Below are 19,909 nucleotides of genomic sequence, written 5' to 3'. Positions count from 1 at the left end.
TCTCGGGGTTGTGAGTTCGAGCCCCATGTTGGGTGGAGAGATTACTTAAAAATAAAAATCTTTAAAAAAACATTTTTCCACCAAGTGGCCTAAAACAACAGAAACTTATTCTTTCATGGAAGCTTCTGGAAGCTGGAAGTCCAAAATCAAGGCATCACCAGGGGCACGCTCCCTGCAAAGTTTCAAGGAGAGTATCCTTCTTTGCTTCTTCCGCCTTTTGGCAGCTCCCGAAGTTCTTCAGCTTGTGGCAAGATAACTCCAATCTCTACCTCAGTCTTCATAGGACACTCCTCTCCCCACCTTATCTCTTGGTGTCCTCTTTTAAGGATGTCAATCATTGGATTAAGGCACATTCTAATCCAGTATGACCTCATCCTAACTTAACAAATTACATCTATAAAGACTATTTCCAAATAAGGAAACATTCACTGGTTCTGAGTGTACATGAAATTTGGGGGGGGACATTATACAACTCAGTACAGCCCCCCAAGGACAAAGTCAACTCCTCAATTACAGCCCATATCATGGACTGTGTTAAGTGGCAGTCACTTGCTAGTCTCTCCCCATGAGATGAGCTCCATGTTCATCTCTTGGTCCCCAGTGCTCCCTGACAATCCAGCATAGAGCCTTTTTTTTCTTCAAAAATTTTATTTAAATTCTAGTTAGTTAGCAGATAGTGTAATATTGTTTTCAGGAGTAGAATTTAGTGATTCATCACTTACATGTAACACCCAGTGTTCAACATAACAAGCGCCCTCCTTAATACCCATCACCCATTTAGCCCATCCCCCACCCACATCCCTCCATCAGCCCTCAGTTTGTTCTCTTTTGTTAAGAGTCTCTTATGGTTTGCTTTCCTCTCACTTTTTTTTCCCTTCCCATATGTTCATCTGTTTTGTTTCCTAAATTCCACACATGAGTGAAATCATACCACATTTGTCTTTCTCTGACTGAATTATTTCGCTTAGCATAATACACCCTACCTCCATCCATGTCATTGCAAATGGCAAGATTTCATTCTTTTTGATGACTGAGTAATATTCCATTATATATATCCCACATCTTTATCCATTCATCAGTCGATGGACACTTGGGCTTTTTCCATAATTTGGCTATTGTTGATAACAACATAGAGTCTTTTTTTAATATTTTATTTATTTTTGAGAGAGAGAGAGCATAAGTAGGGGAGAGGGGAGTGGGGAGGGGCAAAGGGAGAGGCAGACTCCCCACTGAGCAGGGAGCCCGATGCAGGACTCAATCCTAGGACTCTGGGATCATGACCTGAGCCCAAGCCAGACACTCAACTGCTTAACTGACTGAGCCACCCAGGTGCCCAACAGCATAGAGTCTTAAGAGGGCGGGTCAATATCTGTGGAATCAAACTTCTCCCGAAAAGCATTTTGGAACATCAAATTTTCTTTTAATCCAGATACCTATCTTTTTGTAAGGCAAAGACATGGCATGAGTTTTTAAGGTAAATTTGCGATTCCTTAAAGTTTGGGCATACCTTTCTTTATTCATTGGTGGGGTCTTTTTTCCTTTTATCAAAGAAAATGCCCAAGTGCCTGGCATATATCCATACCTAGTAAATATTTAATGTTTAATGAATAAAACTAGAGTTTAAAAATCATTGAATTAAATGCACTTCCACACTTTCTCCATCTCTCTTTTCACATTCACACTCCATTTCTGCTCTAAATAGAGAACTAGTTTATGGAGGAGAGCAAGCAGAGAAAGGGGACCCTGGATGTGACAGAGAGCTACCCTCATTGTTTAGATGAGGGAACGGACCCAGACAGTGGACAAGACTTGCCCAAGAAGCCCCAACAAGGTGGTATCCAGTGCTAGAAATGCAGGTTTCCCAATTTCCAGCTTTGTCCACCTCTGTCATCACGTCCCTCATCTGTCCCTGCAGATTTACATGTTGGTTATGAGGATGAGAAGTGAAGGTCACGGTGTCCCATTTTATCTTCCCCATGATGAGTTCTCTAACATCAAAAAGACCATTACTCACTCTGATCACTAGAAGGTGTGTGCAAACAAAATGGATTTTGTTTTGATTTTTTTTTTTTTTTGAGGTGTCCCTGCTTACTGTTCTGGGCACTATTGCAACATAATCTTGGGGAGAAAGAAACACCGAAGATAAAATAGCTGTTCAATCAGCAACAGCTACTGTGTTTCCTTATCACTCCTAAAATGAGGAAGTGCTTGGTTCTGTCAACACAGGGCCCAACACCTCCCAGGGTGCAAGAGGGAAGCGGCTTGTTGAGAGGCACAGATTTCACACCAGGATCCTTGGATTCTGGTCCCAACCCTGCTCAAACTAGCAGTGTGCTCTTGGGCGCCTCCAATCCCCTCTGTGGGTCTCAGTTTCCTCCTCCGTAAAATGGGAAGAGTATGGAAGGGGATAGTGTCGAGGATCTCCAAAGTCCCCTCAGACTCTGATATGCTGCAGTTCTCTCCCTGATAGGTGGGGATTGGCTGTGCCAGGTGGGGTCATTAGACCTTCCCCACCTGATGACTTCACTCCCTGTTTGGGCACACAGCGTGTACAAATTGTAGAGGAACCGGTGGCCTCCCTGCCTGAGAAGGTTGACACGGACACTCCTTGGGCCTGGGGCTCTCAGTTTTCTCACCCTGCTACTATAAATACGTTCTTTTGTGGTAGTCTGTGCATGGGTCTTATTTTCCCAATTACACATTAAGCTCTTTGTATTGCCTCAGAATTCCCAAAGCAAGCTCAGTAAATATTAGACAGTCAAAATGATCACAGAGGCTCTTCCTCATTCAGTGCCCACCTTTCTCCCTTCGCTCCCCTGGTAATACTTCCTTCCCCCATCCTCCTCCCACTTATTTCGCCAGGACTGTCACAATGCCTTTCCATCTGGTATTCCTGCCTCCCGGCTTGTTCTTCTATACTACAGTTCAAGATGTCCCCTATAGCTCCCAGTAGCAAAATGGACTACGCCCAGCTCTCGGCACGCACTGGGCCTTTCACGCCCCCCACGATTTAACCCCGCCGTGAAGTCTCTTCCCCAGTGATCATTCGTCCCGCGGAGCGCGGTCAACGACGCTTTGTGTTTTTCTCCCCTCGAGCGCCAGGGGGCGCTGCAGGAACGGCCGACCCGAAGGGGAAGACAGTCGCCAAGCCGCCTGGTTGACACGCCCCCTTTCCCTTCCGAGCCAATCATTAGTGAGAGTGGGCGGAACCGCGCGGCCTGTACCTGCGCGTTAAGAGGTGGAGGTGGAGGTTCGGAGGCAGCGACGCGGCCTTCCGACATGAAGTCGAGGGCGGTGGGCCCTGGGCGGCTGCTGCTGCTGCTGCTGCTACTGCTACCGCTACCGGTGCTCGGAGCGGCGTACATGCGCGGGGCCCAGCGTTCGCGCCGCTACACCCCGGACTGGCAGAGTCTGGACGCCCGGCCTCTGCCGGACTGGTTCGATAAGGCCAAGTTCGGGGTGTTCGTGCACTGGGGCGTGTTCTCGGTGCCGGCCTGGGGCAGCGAGTGGTTCTGGTGGCACTGGAAGGGCGAGGGGCTGCCGCAGTATGAGCAGTTCATGAGCGACAACTACCCGCCCGGCTTCAGCTACGCCGACTTCGGGCCGCAGTTCACGGCGCGCTTCTTCCACCCGGAAGCCTGGACCGACCTTTTCCAGGCGGCCGGGGCCAAGTGAGTGTCGCCGCGGGGACCAGCGGAGCCCCCCTTCCCGGCTCGGGCTGACGTTAGGCAGGTGGGAACCGAGTGGGGGCGGGAGGGGGAAGGCGAGCCGGCTCGCCCGGGGTCGCTCAGCTGCCGGTCTGACTTCGGGTGCCCGCGGGTCCTGTGATTTGCCTCCCGAAGGATGCAAAACTGAATGCGGCACGACCGATCACGCGAAGGAGGCGCGTCTGCTTGAGGGTTAGAAAGCAGTAAAGGTTTTCAGGGAGGTGGTGGGCTGGAAAGCCCTCGGTGTCTACGCCTGTATATCGAGACGATCGAGCTGTGTGATACCTAATGTCGCTTCCAGGTCATCAAGACAGTCAGGGTTCCAGAATTTTCATCCAGTGGTCTGGCGTTTTGTCACCTCCCTGCAGCCTCCTTCCATGGTGATACAAAGGGGTTGTATTAGTTCCTTTCAGCTTTAACATCTCCCAGAGGAAAAGGGAGGGAAAGAGAGTGCGCAGTATATTTGGACAACGGGACCGATTCTCACTCACCTGCTCTTCTCAATGCCTTGCACACAGAGTGCCCAAGAGGTGTTTGAAATATTTTGAGAGCTGTCTAAGCTTGCGTGCAGAGGATTCAGAGAAGTGCGAGCGTGGCGTGGCGTGCTGAAGTGGGGAAGGGAGAGGCTGTTGAAGGCTGGGGCCAATCCGGAAGGATTAAGCCTCGAGGGCAGTATGTTGCCAGGTGAAGTCGGAGAATGGTTGCCCCCAGCTTCTAGAAGAGTTAGCTAGGCGGACAGGAGGGAAGCGGGTTGGAGGAGGGTAGGAACGGAGGCAGGGAGGTTTTCCAGCTCCTGGCTTAGAGCGGTCTTCCACCCTTACCTTGTCTCCTCAGTCACCTCCTGGGTTTTAGTTAACCTTGGACAAGTTTTCTTGTACTAAAGAAAATTTACAGCTGATGTTTAGTGTTTGCCGATAAATATATGGGAATATAAGACTCAAACACAGGTGGGGGTCACTGTCTAATAGGAGCCTTAGAGATCCCTAATTTACAAATTAAAAAAAATTGAAATCTGGGAGCCCTTTGCCCAGGCCCCTTATTTGGTGGCCCAGGTGACAAGCCCAGATAGAGGAAGGTAACTAATGTCCGACGTCCTTTGTCTATGGCAAAGGTTCCTTTCACCATACCAGGGGTCTGCAAACTGTGGCCAGAGAGATAGGTCCTTTGCCTGTTTCTGTAAATTCCATGAGATGAGAACAATTTTTATATTTTAAAAAGGGTTAAAAAAGAAAAAGAATATGCCACAGAGAGGAATGGAGCCCACAAAGGCTGAAATACTATCTGGCCCTTAAAGTTTTAGAGCTCCCCACACCAGCCAGTGATTAAATTATCATGTGCAGGCATCATTGGGTTTTTTGCCATACGAGCAAATGAAATGTTGAGTGTTATTTCATCACTGCACTTTTCTCCCCAGCTCTTTTGGTCTTTTGTCAGCTCTATAAATGAAAGGCAGTTCATATGACCTTTTCTTTTATTTTTCTATCATCTGCTATTTCCAGAACAAGAGAGCTAAGGTGCACTTCTTTTCCCTTACTTACTTCTTCCTTCCCTCTGGGCCTCCTCCTTGGCTGGGGACTAAGGACTCTGGCTTCCTTAAGTTTGCTTCCATTCCTGGAACAGTACCCACAGGGAGATGTGACTGTAGCACCTTCTTGGGTATCACCAACACAGTCACGCATGCAAGTACATTTCCTGTGGTCAGGTTTTCCCAACCTTTTTTAAAACCTCAGGCATGCTGGGTAAGCTCATGCTTCTGGCCCACCACCTGCTTCCTTTGCTCATGTAGTTTTGCTGTCCACAGGTATGTAGTCCTGACGACAAAGCACCACGAAGGCTTCACAAACTGGCCAAGCCCTGTATCTTGGAACTGGAACTCTAAGGATGTGGGTCCCCATCGTGATTTGGTGGATGAGTTGGGAAAAGCCCTCCGGAAGAGGTAGGTATCTACAGATGGTTACTCTGTCATCTCTTTTGATCTGTCATTCCTCTCTGCTCTCGTGTGTTTTCTAAGTCTGCATGTAGTGAGTAAACCTGAAGGTTTCTGGCCTTTGAATTAGCAGTGTTTGATGCTCGGCACTTTTCATGTGACCAAAGGTGATATCATCAGAGAAGTTCATGGCCCTGTTTAGGTGAGGGATACCCAGTGTAGACCACAGTGCCTCATATGCATTCTGTGAAGGATTCTTTCTGGAAGGCCTTCCAACCCAAGGCCTTTTCCAGTGTCTGATGAAGGACTGGCTCTGTCATCTTTGTGTCCCCCTCAGCTGTCAACATGCAGCTTTGCGGGCATTCAGAGAAAATTTGGATGAATCCTAGGTCAAGAGGGAACTGACAAGGGCGGCAGTTAAGGGAGCCAGAAAGTGAGGTAAGGAGCAGCTTGGTTGATTCTAATTAATGCTCCCTAATGTTTGCCACTTAATAAGAAGTAACTTCCCAAGATCAAATAGCTTGGAAGTGACAAAGGTGGGATTTGAACCCAGTTATTCTGGTTTGGGACCCTACAGTTCTGGGTATGATTACCTATAGAGAGGAAAAGTGGTATTTGTACTTTACCCCATCTCAGCTTTATTGTGATTTGGTAAACTTGATGCCCTATTTAAAGAGTAGGCCAGCTACCTGTTTGTCTGAATAAAGTTTGATTGGAATACAGTTACACCCACTTATTTATGTGTTGTGTCTGTGGCTACTTTCAAGTTACAATTTCAGAGTTGGAATAGAGACCGCAAGGCTTGCAAAGACTGAAATGCGATGTGGCCCATAAAGAAAGCATCTGCTGACTCTGGTCACCTGGTCAGTATTCAGTTGTCCAGTGCCGCGCACAGAGTCCTGCAAAGCAAAAACAGTCCTGCTGTGAAAGTCAGATGCTGATTAGATTGGGTTTTATGGTCCTTGATTTTTACCTTTTTTGTGTCTATTAGTCCCCGAGTCATATGATGAAATATCTAACAACTCTTCCTGTGTTATCTGGGCTGCTGCCATGGTATCCTTACTTCTCACCGCAGGATGGCGTTTCCGGGACACTCCCCTTTCATAACTCAAAACAAGTTTTATTGTGTACAAAAACAGGTCACTTCGACTCTTTCATTTTGGCTGAGAATTCTTAACATTTTAATGTTAAAAACTATTGGTAAATCTTAAATAAATGAAACAATAAACCCACTATCATTAATTTCAACTATGTAGAAAATGTTACTAATGACTATTTCCGAGTGATGAGATTTGGGATGTTTTATTCTTTATACTTTTTTCTATTTTCCAGTATCTCTACAATATGTATTCTTAGGACTGACAGAGAAAACAGTTTTTAAAAAGGACTGTGTATTATTAGTGAAATAACGGACATAGATAAAAGATGGTTTAAGTGACATTTGAGGGGCGCCTGGGTGGCTCAGTCGGTTAAGCGTCTGCCTTCGGCTCAGGTCATGATCTCAGGGTCCTGGGATTGAGTCCCGCATCGGGCTCCCTGCTCAGCGGAGAGTATGCTTCCCCCACTGCCCTCCCCGCCGCTTATGCTCTCTCCCTGTCTCTCCAAATAAATAAATAAAATCTTTAAAAAAAGTGACATTTGATGTTAAGGTATTTATGTATAGAAAGTAATCCTGTGTGTGATCAAAAACCCAGTCATTTTGTTTAAGTTAATGATGAGATAATTTAAGGAAATGGTTTGTGATCCCACTTGCCCCTGCACACTCTTACTGGTGAGTTTCACTGAGATGTAAAAATGTTGCCACTGATTTTTCTTAAACTACATTATTTTTTCTTTGTTTAATGGACATTTGCTGTTCTGTTTTTCTGTTTAAGGAACATACGTTACGGACTCTACCACTCACTTTTAGAATGGTTCCACCCACTCTACCTACTTGATAAGAAAAATGGCTTCAAAACACAGTATTTTGTCCGTGCAAAAACAATGCCAGAGCTATATGACCTTGTTAACAGGTAAAAAAAAAAAAAAATATATATATATATATATGTATATATATATGTTTTTGTCCTTTTGACTTTTATCAGTGAAATCAGAGCTTCCTATAGGATACTTTTAAGTTGTGGGAAGGGGGAAAGGAAGGAATGTGGAAAAAGATCTGTAAGACATCAAAATGAAAGTAATGGTTTGCATTAAGACAGAATATATTTTTTCTGCCTACTGTTCAAAACTCCCATAATGTGGTCATATTGCTTTTGTAGATTGAAACGAACAAACTGAGGGTGGGGGTTTTAAGTTTTTAAGTCAAAACTTCCGTCCCTCCTTGCATGCTGGTTTCTTTGTCAGGACCTTGGAGAGGGGCAACAGGGCCCCAAGGACCCAGCAAAGGATTTGGCATCTGGCAAGATTTGCATTCGAATTCTGGCTCTTGTTGCTCACCAGCCTTAAAGAACCATCCTTCTGAGCCTCAGATTCTCAATCTGTAAAGTAGGGAAATAATGCCTTCGATACAGGGCTCAGAATAACATGTGAAAAGTATCTGTCACCTTGGCTGGTACAGAATAAGGGTGGTGTTATTTTTTTTCTTAAAATGATCACTGTCACTTTGGGATTCATCACTAGTCTTCACCATGCTTTATTTCTAGTTTGCCCTTCTTGCACCTGGGGGCTGGCTCATAGAGGATGGTGGACCTTTAAAGCTCTAGGGGCAGCCATCTCTTCCTGGACTCTCATTTTAGACCAAAACCAAAAGAAAATTCCTTGCATCCAGGTGACCTCCCTAAGGAAATAGTAGGTTGTAAGAGACCAGCAGAGGCTTGGAATCAGACAGAACTGGATCTGAAGTCCACTTCTTTTTCTTGCTGGCTGTGTGGCCTTGTATAAACTCCTTAATCTTTCTAGATCTCAGTTGCTTTATCTGTGAAATGGGGATAATATACACCGCAGGGTTGTTGTGAAAACTAATGAGGTAATGAGTATAAAGTGCTTAGTACAGTTTTTCATTCACAGTAAAACGCAGACCATCTGCATTATACTTGCCTCTTAGACAGGCAGGCTTTTCCCAAGAGTCCACTTGCTGTCCTGATTACAGAGGACGGCATGGGATCAGGCATTGACAGATACGCATTTGAGTTCCAGCTCCTATTGCTTGTAAGTTTTGTCACCTGAAAGAAATTGCCCTGCTGAGCATCCAGTTCTTGCTCTCTAAATGGGAATAATTATGCCTACCTTATAGGTGTGTGTGCATGCACACACACACACAAGCACACACACTCACGCCACATAGAGGTCAGAGTAGAATATGTGAAAGGTGCAGCTGTTGCTTAGGTGGACTGTAGAGATCCCTTATAGTTGAAGCTTTGGGTAGTTGTCCAAAACAATGCATTTCCTGAAATAGTTCAAGCTCTTAAAACATTTTTTTTAATTAAAAATACAGATAATTTTTTAAACTTAAATTGTAGTTAGTAATGTATTATTAAGTTCAGGGTAGAGTTTAGTGATTCATTAGCTGCATATAACATCCAGTGCTCATCATATCACGTGCCCTCCTGATGCCCATCATCCTGTTACCCCAGGCCCCCACCCACCTCCCCTCTAGCAACCCTCAGTTTGTTTATCCTAGAGTTAAGAGTCTCTTATGGTTTGCCTCTCTCTCTGTTTTTAACTATTTTATTTTTGCTTCCCTCCCCCTATGTTCATGTGTTTTGTTTCTTAAATTCCACCTATGAGTGAAATCATGGTATTTGTCTTTCTCTGACTGACTTATTTCACTTAGTGTAATACACTGTAGTTCCATCCACATCTTTGCAAATGGCAAGATTTCGTTCTATTTGATGGCTCAATAATATTCCTCTCTGTGTGCATGCATGCATGTGTGTGTGTGTATGCCACATCTTCTTTATTTTCCATATTTTGGCAATTGTGGACATTGCTGCTAATAAACATTGGTGTGCACATGCCCCTTCAAATCACTATTTTTGTATCCTTTGGATAAATACCTAGTAGTGCAATTGCTGGGTCATAGAGTAATTCTACTTTTAACTTTTTGAGGAACCTCCGTACTGTTCTCCAGAGTAGCTGCCCCAGGTTGCATTCCCACCAACAGTGCAAGAGGGTTCCCCTTTCTCCCCATCCTTGCCAACATCTATTGTTTCCTAACTTGTTAATACATCTTAAAAGCAGGAAGCTTAATTCTATAGTTCTGGGGCACCACTCTTTTCATTGGAATTAGTTGGTGCAAGGAAACCAAATTGTTTATATACTGATTACAACTCTGTTTTTTTTTTCAGAAGACATTGAAAAAAGATTAGGAGGGAATGTTCCAAAATACTGTATATTAGGGGCGCCTGGGTGGCTCAGTTGGTTGAGCGACTGCCTTCGCCTCGGGTCATGATCCTGGAGTCCTGGGATCGAGTCCCACATCGGGCTCCCTGCTCAGCGGGGAGTCTGCCTCTCCCTCTGACCCTCTTCCCTCTCGTGCTCTCTATCTCTCATTCTCTCTCTCAAATAAATAAATAAAATCTTAAAAAAAAAAGAACGTGCAACATCTTTAAAAATATATATATACTGTATATTAAACAGTGGTTATGTGAGCGACCTTAACAGAGTTACGGTGTTGTTTTGTCTCTTTAGTTTTCCACATTGTCTGCACTGTGGTAATTAAATGGTACTTTTCAAAATGGGAGAAAGTCTTAAAATATCTGTTACAAAATAGATCCGTAAAGCTTTACTGTGAATAGATTCAGATAACAAACTTCGTCCTAATCGCGTGTCTTTCAGGTATGAACCTGACTTGCTTTGGTCTGATGGAGAGTGGGAAGGTCCTGATACTTACTGGAACTCCACGGTGTTTCTTGCTTGGCTCTACAATGATAGCCCAGTCAAGGCATGTGATTGAATGACTTCTCTCTTATTTATCTGTTAGGTGAAAAGAAAGAGTAAGGAGCCAAGATCTGGAGTAATAACAGTGCCAACGGCAACAGTAATAAATACTAGTAGTGACACGGAGATGGTAGGGACCAGGGGGCTTCATGGGTGTTAAAGGGTTCTCCTTTAATTCTTTTCCCCACCTTCCTTAGAGTATAAGCTTTCTTTTTCTCCCTTAATTCTTGATTTTGACAACAGAGGTATAAAGCTTGTCAAATTTAAGTAGTAGAATAGAAGCAGTACGGAAAAGTCCCAGAGACTCAGAGAAAGTAAAATAAACTATTAAGCACGCAAACATTATAAATGAGAAAAACATGCAAAAAATGAATATACAAAACATACACAATTAAATGAGAAGAATAAGATGGCAAATATTTATGCCCTCATCTGATCTATGCTGGTTAGGCAGTTTAACTCTCAAGAAGGAATTTCATTTCTCTTACATCCACCATAGATTAGGTGAGATCATACCTGGATCCTACCTACTCGGATCAGTGTTCCCCATTTAAGTTAGATAAGTAACTCTGATGTGATGTCATATTGTCCACATACCTGTCTACTCAGCCAGTCTTTGCTGGATCTCCTTAAGGGCAAGGACTGTTTTATTCACCTTGGATACCCCAGTACAAGAATCACAGTAGTGTTAATCATTAACATTAAGATATTCTGAGGGGTGCCTGGGTGGCTCAGTCGGTTAAGCGTCTGCCTTCGGCTCAGGTCATGATCCCAGAGTCCTGGGATCGAGCCCCACATCGGGCTCCCTGCTCAGCTGGAAGCCTGCTTCTCCTTCTGCCTGCCGCTCCCCCTGCTTATGCTCTCTCTCAAATAAATTTTTAAAAATCTTTTTAAAAAAAGATATCCTGCATAATGATTTTTTCATAGTTCAGGAAAGATTTGAAGGAAAGAAAATCTTTGCTGACTTTTCTTTACCTAGGAAAAGAAAGTCAGGGCCATGTAGTGGAAAGCATCCTGGGCTGAGTTCACATACCTGATTCACAGTCCCAGCTTCCTGAATCTCTGCCTGGGGGTGTGACCTCAGGCACGTCTTCTCCTCCCCATTCCTCCTTTAATAGAAGAAGTAGTTTACCAGATGATCTTTAAAACAGGCTCTCTCAGCTCTGACATTACATGTGGCTTGAGTAGGGTTTCTCAGCCTCAGCACTATTGACATTTGGGGCTGGATATTTTGTTGTGAGGGGGCTGTCTTGTTTGTCCTAAGACATTTAACAGCATGCCTGGCCTCTGCCAACTAGATGGCAGTAGCACCACCCCAACGGTGGCAACCAAAAATGTCTCTAGACTTTGCCAAAAGTCTCTTAAGCAAAATAGCCCCCAGTTGAGAACCGTTCTAGACCAGGTCTCTTCATTATATCCAAACACACCATTTACCAAACTGCATTATGTAAGGAAACAAAGTGGTTTTACCCCAGATGACCCGGTACTCTCTTCTTTTAGGATCGGGTAGTGGTAAATGACCGGTGGGGTCAGAATACTTCCTGTCACCATGGAGGATACTACAACTGTCAAGATAAATTCAAGCCAGAGATCTTGCCAGATCACAAGTGGGAAATGTGTACCTCCATAGACAAGGGCTCCTGGGGCTTTCGTCGTAACATGGTGATGGGGGACATTGCAAGTGCCTGTGAAATCATTTCGGTAAGAGCACCCGTGAGTTATTTGTTAACTACTGTCTCAAATTAGCCTTCTAACTAGGAGTGATGGGAGCACTCTGGATGGGAGTGCAGGTCGATAGAACCCCCTGGGGTCATTGAACATACCCACAGAAACCTGTCCTGGGGCATCTGGGTAGCTTAGTTGCTTAAGCGTCCAACTTTTGGTTTCGGCTCAGATCATGACCTTGGAGTTGTGAGATTGAGCTCCACATCAGGCTCCGCGCTCAGCGCGGAGTCTGCTTGGTATTCTCTCTCCCTCTCCCCCTCTAACCCCCTCAAATAAATAAATAAGTCTTAAAAAAAAAAAAACTGTCCTAAGGAAATAATTGTAATTACAGAAGAAAGTCTTACATATAGAGATGTTCTTCCCAGAATTATTTGCAGTTGGATATGTGGGTGGTTTTAATTTCTTACAGCCATTAAGGGATATTTAAGTAGATTTGGGGATTTTCCTTAACCATTAAAATTTTTATGAATGTAATATAGGTCAATGCCTAGGGTTTGAATGAAAAAATAAGTTACAGATTATCACAACTATATAAAATATATTTCCACTGCACAGGGAAAAGACCAGAGGGAATATCAAAACTTGATGGTGTGGTGTCTTTGGGGTACTGTAACACATTCTTTTTTAAGTTTTCTGAATGTAGTCTTTCTGGGTCCACTTGAAGCATACCCATTTAAGATCACAGTAAACACGCACACACACGCACACACCATGCACACCACACCACTCCAGAAGCCTTGAAGAATATATCCCTTTACAGCATGTTTTCCCAAAGGGACAGCATATATATATTTATGTCACCCATTTCATACAGAGTGTCCCAAATTCTGCATATCTCTTCCATGTCCCCCAAGTCTCCCTGGCACCCACTCAGAACCTCTGTCCTCTGGTCCCAGGATGCTTTCCACTCTCCTCACGGCCCCATGTGATCACAGCCAGGTGCTTTGTTCTCAGCTTCCCTGATCACACTCTGTGCTGCTGGCACACGGCCCATTCCACTGCACGCCGCCCCCGGGGAAGCGCAGGCCCATGATCACTCCGTGGAATCCAAGTTAATGTATTTCTCCACTCTGTAGCAGGTTTTTTCAGTTTTCTCATATAAGCCCATCCTGCTTTTATGATGACAAAAAATAGAGAGCCTTTTCAAAAGGGTAAAGGATATTCACCAGAGGCGAGACTGTGCCCTAGATTCTTTTTCTTCTCTTAATACCTGTGTGCTATACGCGTTATGCTGGGCGTGGCAGTCGTCACTAGGATTTCATTGTTTCTTTCCTCTCCAGGAACTGGTTCAGACGGTGAGCTTGGGAGGCAACTACCTTCTCAACATTGGACCAACTAAAGATGGACTGATTGTTCCCATCTTCCAAGAAAGACTTCTTGCTGTTGGGAAGTGGCTGAGCATCAATGGGGAGGCTATCTATGCCTCTAAACCATGGAGGATACAACTGGAAAGGAACACGACGTCCGTGTGGTGAGCTTGTCCTCTGTTGCATGCGGGAACAGGACAAACCCTCCCTGGCTGGCGTCTCCTCGGGTCCACAGTGTTACAAGCTAGGGTAGAAGCCATCTTGAGGAAACCCCAAAGCTGTGCTTCTGCTATTAAATTTGTACCCCAATTTATGTATTAAGCCACCAAGATATCTTTGACTAGTGAGAGGTATGGTGCGCTTGGTGAAAGGAAGAGCTACAGAGTGTCTGTGAATATACTTGACCTTGTTACCCTGCCTCCTAAAACTAGTAATAGCCAATGCTTGCACAGCACCTCCAATGTTTAAGGCTCCAGTCCAGATTCTTTCCGCTCACTGAATCCCCTCAACAATCCCACCAAGTGGATACTATTATTATCTCCATGTTACAGGTGAGAAGGGGGACCCAGGGCAGCTCTATACCTTGCCTAGGATCACAAAGCTAACTCGTGGAGAAGTCGTGATTCAAACTTGGATTTGTGGATCTAGTTATATAACCTTGGGCCTGTGTTTTTCAAGTGTGAAATGGGGTGATGATACTTAACAACCTGTGGTTGTTATGGAGGTGAAGTGTGTTAATTTATGTAAAGCGCCCCAACAGACCACCAGGCACATGCAAAGTGTTCGGTGAAAGGCATCTGCGCATGTGATACCATTGGACATAGCTCTTTGCATCAGGGGAAACCGGTTCATCCTTCTGTTTGGGGTGGATTCCTATTTAGTGATTTTCACCCTCTTCTCTAAGCATGGTGAACTCTCAGAACAAATCCGTCTTCACTGCACATCTTACTGGGTCCTCTGTTGTTTTCCCATGGATCTGGAGTTGAAAAGGATTTGAATAAAAAGGCAAATGGCTTCAATGTGAAATAACTAGTGTAAGCGTTAAAAATGTTTAAAGAAAACTTATAACCCAATAGAGAGGGAAAATGGAAGCAATCCCCAGAAAGAGTCTTACAGGACTGCTTTCTTAATACCTATTAAGGTCCCACAAACCTTAATAGGTATTGAGTTAGTAGCACTTCCTAGCAGCACTGACAGACTCAAGGTGTTGGGATCGGTAGATAATTGTAAAGGGGATATATGAGGCTATGTGTCAGGGTCCCAAGCACTGGTCCCTGACACTGACCTTTCTTTTTTTCCCAGGTATACCTCAAGAGGAACAGCTGTTTATGCCATTTTCCTGCACTGGCCAGAGAATGGAGTCTTAAACCTTGTATCCCCTGTAACTACCTCGACTACACAGGTGAGGAGTTTCCATCAGTCCGATCCGAGAGGTTGGAGGTCTTCTCTACTTTTTCCTTCCTGTGCCAGGTCTCCCCCATATTGACCCCCCCCAAGACTATCTGCCCTGACCTGGCCCAGTGTGGCTGTCTTTCGTCACGTTCAAGCCATATTCTGTACTCAATGCGCCATCCCCTTTTGCTTTCTGCAGATAACAATGCTGGGGATCCAAAAAGATCTGAAGTGGTCCACAGATCCAGAAGAAGGTCTGCTCATTTATCTGCCCCAGTTACCACTCTTTACGCTGCCAGTTGAGTTTGGTTGGACTATCAAGCTGACAGGAGTGCGTTGATCATTGGAGTTCAGGCAGAACTGCCTCCTATTTGCTGCTTTGGTTTTCCTTTTATAGCACCGTCATTGTAATAAACTACTTCTCTACTCACAGATGGCTTTTCCAACACATTTTAATCAAAGGAACTGAGTGCATTATATTGATGTCTCAATGGATCAGAGATCTGAGATCCATTGCTAGCATACCTCTCCCTGATCAGCAGGAGGCACTAAACCAGTTAAGCTCTGAATTCATCCTTCTATTCCTAACCTGGGAAATGATCTATCCTGGAAACTTCCCTCCATTCTCTATGTTTGAAACCTGTCTCCTTAATCAGTGACTTCAGATAAGGAGTGAGCCAAGTCACCCTACTGCCTGTGGAAGGAGGTGAAAAGGATTTGGCAAGCTCAACCAGATGCTGTGTGTTTAGCATCAGTTGTGACCAGCACCACTTGGAGAAGAGGAGAGCCTGGAAGGGAAGGAAAAGGCTTGCCAGGGCTGCTAGTGATCAGCCCTTTGGAAGTTTCCAAAGCAAACCAGGGGCTCAGAAAGTCACAAGTAAACAGTGGTCTTATGAAGAAAATGAATGTGATTCTGCCCTGCTTTTTAAAATATCAAATAAATAAATTTTTGTGTCAAATTGTTTCTACCAACAAGCATGTTGTAGTTTTCTTCTCCCAGTTTCTTATGGACTGCTTATGAAAAGCTTTGTTTGTTTAAAAAAAAAAAAAGGACTTGCCAAGTCTCCTTAATGCGGAACAAAGAACAAAATCCCTTTGGTTTTTCTGCTTCTCACTTCTAGTACCATTCTTTTGAGTTGGCTATCAGTTCAGCCCCTTTAATTATTATAGATCTAATCAGATTTTCTATTTCCTTTTTATTTAATAGCTATGTTTATAAATTTTTACCCAACATTTAAGGAATATTTGTTTTTCTCAAGCACATGGAATATTTACAAATGTAAATACCAAAGGAGCATTATCGTACAGACTTGTATGACTGCAAAATAATTAAAGGGCCATAAAGAATAAAAACTTGGAGGAAAAAAAACTCTATGGAAACTTTAAAACACACTTCAAAATAACTCACTGATCAAAGAAGGCACCATACAAGGAATTAGAAAATACTTAGAATAATAATGAGACCACTATGTACTGAACTTTGTGAGATGGAATGAAGTCTTTAGAGAGGATCCTGGGAAGATGACAGGAGGCACCAGGAATCTGTCTCCCGACCTAGACAACAAGTACACTGGCGGAATTTGGTGGATCTCTTGGAGAAGTACGGAGTCTACGAAGGCTCCAGCTTCCAGAGGAAGATTCGGATGATAAATTGTGGTTTTGGTCAATTCACCTACCTATCCCCCAGCCCCATGCATGTAGCGGGCAGCCATGAACGTGTTCCTGGAGCAACTTGCACACAGCTTGTGGGAGCCAACGTGGGCAAAAAGGACCCTGTCCTCCAAATATCTGGGATTTGAGCCCTGATCTCTAATTGCTGCTTCTGATCACGGAGCTATAGGCAAAGATTTTGGGCAGATTTTGTTGTACCCCACCCCCCCACTGCTGCAAGTTCCTCCTGTGGCTGAAGTGACTTCCAGTGGATTTAAAGGGCTGATGCCCCCCCCCCATTCAAATAGTCCCCCTTTTAGGAGCACACGTTAAAAACTAGGACATTCAAAAACAACTGCGTGGGGCGCCTGGGTGGCTCAGATGGTTAAGTGTCTGCCTTCCGCTCAGGTCATTATCTCAGGGTCCTGGGATGGAGTCCCGCATCGGGCTCCTTGTTAGCAGGGAGCCTGCTTCTCCCTCTGCCTGCCACTCCCCCTGCTTGTACTCTCCTTGTCTCTCAGGCAAATAAATAAAATCTTAAAAAAAAAAAAAAAAACACCATGTATGAGGAAAATTAGAAAATGACCACACATGCCCAGGGAAAGGCCTAAGTTTATACCTCTGGCTCATCTGCAACACAGAGACTGCCTACAACAATCAAAATGCAAAAATTATAACAAGCCCAGCAAGCCCTGGGAAGTGTGGGGGAGGGGGAATCTGATTCCCAGAGTTACCCCATTATTAGATTCCAATGTCCAGATTTCAACAACAAAAAAAATCACAAGGCATGCCGAGATACAGGAAAGCGTGACCCATTCAAAAGAAAAAACTAAATCAACAGAAACTGAAATAGACCTGGTGGCAGATAAACTAGATAGAACTTAAAACAGCTGCCTTAGAGATGCTCAAAAAACTAAAGGAAGCTGTGGGGGAAGTTAAAATGATACATGAATGAAACGGATATGTCAATAGATGGCTAGATAACCTAAGAAGAAACCACACACATACACAGTTCTGGAGCTGAGAAGTACAACTGAAATGAGAAATTCACCAGAGGGATTCAAAGGCAGATTTGAGTAGGCAGAAGAAAGAATATTGCACTTGAGTCTGAGGAAAGAAGAAAGAAGAAAAGACCATATGTTAGAGCAGAGATAAACAAAATAGAGAAAAACAACAGAAGATAAATGAAACAGTTGGTTTTTTGAAAAGATCAGCAAAATGACAAACCTGTAGCTAGAATGGACTAAGGAAAAAGAAAAGATTCAAATTATTAAAATGAAAATGGGGACATTACTACTAATTCTACAGAAATAAAAGGATTATGAGAACTAAAGAGCAACTGTATTCCAACAAATTGGTTAACCAAATGAAGTGGGAAATTTCTTAAAAACATGAAACCTACCAAGACTAAATCACAAAGAAATAGAAAACCTGAATAGATGTATAACTAGTAAGGAGATTGATTCAGTAATTTTAAGATCTCCTGACAAAGAAAAGCCCTGGAACCAATAGCTTCTTTGGTGAATCCTACCGAACATTTAAAGAAGAACTAACTTTTCCAGAAGAGTAAAGAGAGAAAACTTCCTAACTTACTCTATGAGGCCAGCATTAACCTGATGCCAAATACAAAGACACTACTAGAAGACTAGACTAACATCCCTTATGATCACTGATGCAAAACTCTTCAACAAAACACTAGCAAACCAAAATCAGCATATTCAAAGTATTACACACCATCACCAAGTGGGATTTATTCATGGGATGCAAGGATGGTTCAAGATACAGAAATCAATCATTGTAATAAACCACATTAACAAAATGAAGGGAAAAGAAACACGATCGTCTCAATTGAGGCAAAAAAGCATTTGACAAAATTCAACACCTTTTTATTTTTTATTGTTATGTTAATCACCATACATTACATCATTAGTTTTTTTTTTAAAGATTTTATTTATTTATTTGAGAGAGAATGAGAGATAGAGAGCACGAGAGGGAAGAGGGTCAGAGGGAGAAGCAGACTCCCCGCTGAGCAGGGAGCCCGATGTGGGACTCGATCCCGGGACTCCAGGATCATGACCTGAGCCGAAGGCAGTCGCTTAACCAACTGAGCCACCCAGGCGCCCACATCATTAGTTTTTGATGTAGTGTTCCATGATTCATTGTTTGTGCATAAAACCCAGTGCTCCATGCAGAACGTGCCCTCTTTAATACCCATCACCAGGCTAACCCATCCCTTCACCCCCCTCCCCTCTAAAACCCTCAGTTTGTTTTTCAGAGTCCATCATCTCTCATGGTTCGTCTCCCCCTCCGACTTACTCCCCTTCATTCTTCCCCTCCTGCTATCTTCTTCTTTTTTTTTCTTAACATATATTGCATTATTTGTTTCAGAGGTTCAGATCTGTGATTCAACAGTCTTGCACAATTCACAGCACTTACCATAGCACATACCCTCCCCATTGTCTATCACCCAGCCACCCCATCCCTCGCACACCCCCACCACTCCGGCAACCCTCAGTTTGTTTCCTGAGATTAAGAATTCCTCATATCAGCGAGGTCATATGATACATGTCTTTCTCTGATTGACTTATTTCACTCAGCATAACACTCTCCAGTTCCATCCACGTCGTTGCAAATGGCAAGATCTCATTCCTTTTGATGGCTACATAATATTCCGTTGTGTATATATACCACATCTTCTTTATCCATTCACCTGTCGATGGACATCTTGGCTCTTTCCACAGTTTGGCTATTGTGGACAAAATTCAACACCTTTTTGTGATAAATACACTCAAACTGGGAATAGAGGGGCACCTGGCTGGTTCAGAGGAGCATGCGACTCTTGATCTCAGGGTCATAAGTTCCAGCCCCACATTGGGTGTAGAGATTACTTAAAAATCTTTTTTAGGAAGGCCTGGGTGGCTCAGTCAGTTAAGCATCTGCTTCAGCTTGGGTCACAATCCCAGGGTCCTGGGATCGAGTCCCACATTGGGCTCCTTGCTCAGTGGGGAGCCTGCTTCTCCCTCTGCCTGCTCTGCCTGCCCCTCCCCCTGCTTGTCCTCTCTAACAAATAAATCTTTTAAAAAATACAGATTTTATTTATTTATTTGACAGAGAGAGTGCGCATGTGAGTGCACGAGCAAGGGGGAGGAACACAGGGAGAGAGAGAAGCAGACTCCCTGCCAGGCAGGGAGCCCAATATGGGGCTCCATCCCAGGACGCCGAGATCATGACCTGAGCCAAAGGCAGACACTTAACTGACTGAGCCTCCCAGGTGCTGCTAATTCCTGTCTTCTTTAATTTCAGGAATTGTTTGTAGTTTTCAG

The 19,909-nt window shown here is 44.0% G+C and overlaps 1 protein-coding gene across 1 annotated transcript; it reads left to right on the top strand.

The window, feature by feature from the left end:
* The first annotated feature begins 3,215 nt into the window (after positions 1-3,215).
* On the top strand, positions 3,216-15,904 carry FUCA1 (alpha-L-fucosidase 1). The gene is made up of 8 exons (XM_027575329.2): positions 3,216-3,671; positions 5,509-5,643; positions 7,509-7,646; positions 10,411-10,516; positions 12,013-12,213; positions 13,518-13,708; positions 14,847-14,946; positions 15,136-15,904. The coding sequence occupies exons 1-8, from the start codon at positions 3,280-3,282 to the stop codon at positions 15,274-15,276; spliced, it is 1,404 nt and encodes a 467-aa protein (XP_027431130.1). The 5' UTR covers positions 3,216-3,279; the 3' UTR covers positions 15,277-15,904.
* The last annotated feature ends 4,005 nt before the right edge of the window (positions 15,905-19,909 follow it).

Source organism: Zalophus californianus, chromosome 4 (assembly GCF_009762305.2).
Source record: "Zalophus californianus isolate mZalCal1 chromosome 4, mZalCal1.pri.v2, whole genome shotgun sequence".
Classification (NCBI taxonomy): domain Eukaryota; kingdom Metazoa; phylum Chordata; class Mammalia; order Carnivora; family Otariidae; genus Zalophus; species Zalophus californianus.
Note: the sequence above shows the minus strand (reverse complement) of the source record. Positions and strands in the feature narration are given on the sequence as shown.

Coding starts and splice junctions, on each gene's coding strand:
- FUCA1 (XM_027575329.2), top strand. CDS start 3,280: ATGAAGTCGAGGGCGGTGGGCCCTGGGCGGCTGCTGCTGCTGCTGCTG. Junction 5,644..7,508: donor GGAAAAGCCCTCCGGAAGAG/GTAGGTATCTAC, acceptor TTTCTGTTTAAG/GAACATACGTTACGGACTCT. Junction 14,947..15,135: donor TAACTACCTCGACTACACAG/GTGAGGAGTTTC, acceptor TGCTTTCTGCAG/ATAACAATGCTGGGGATCCA.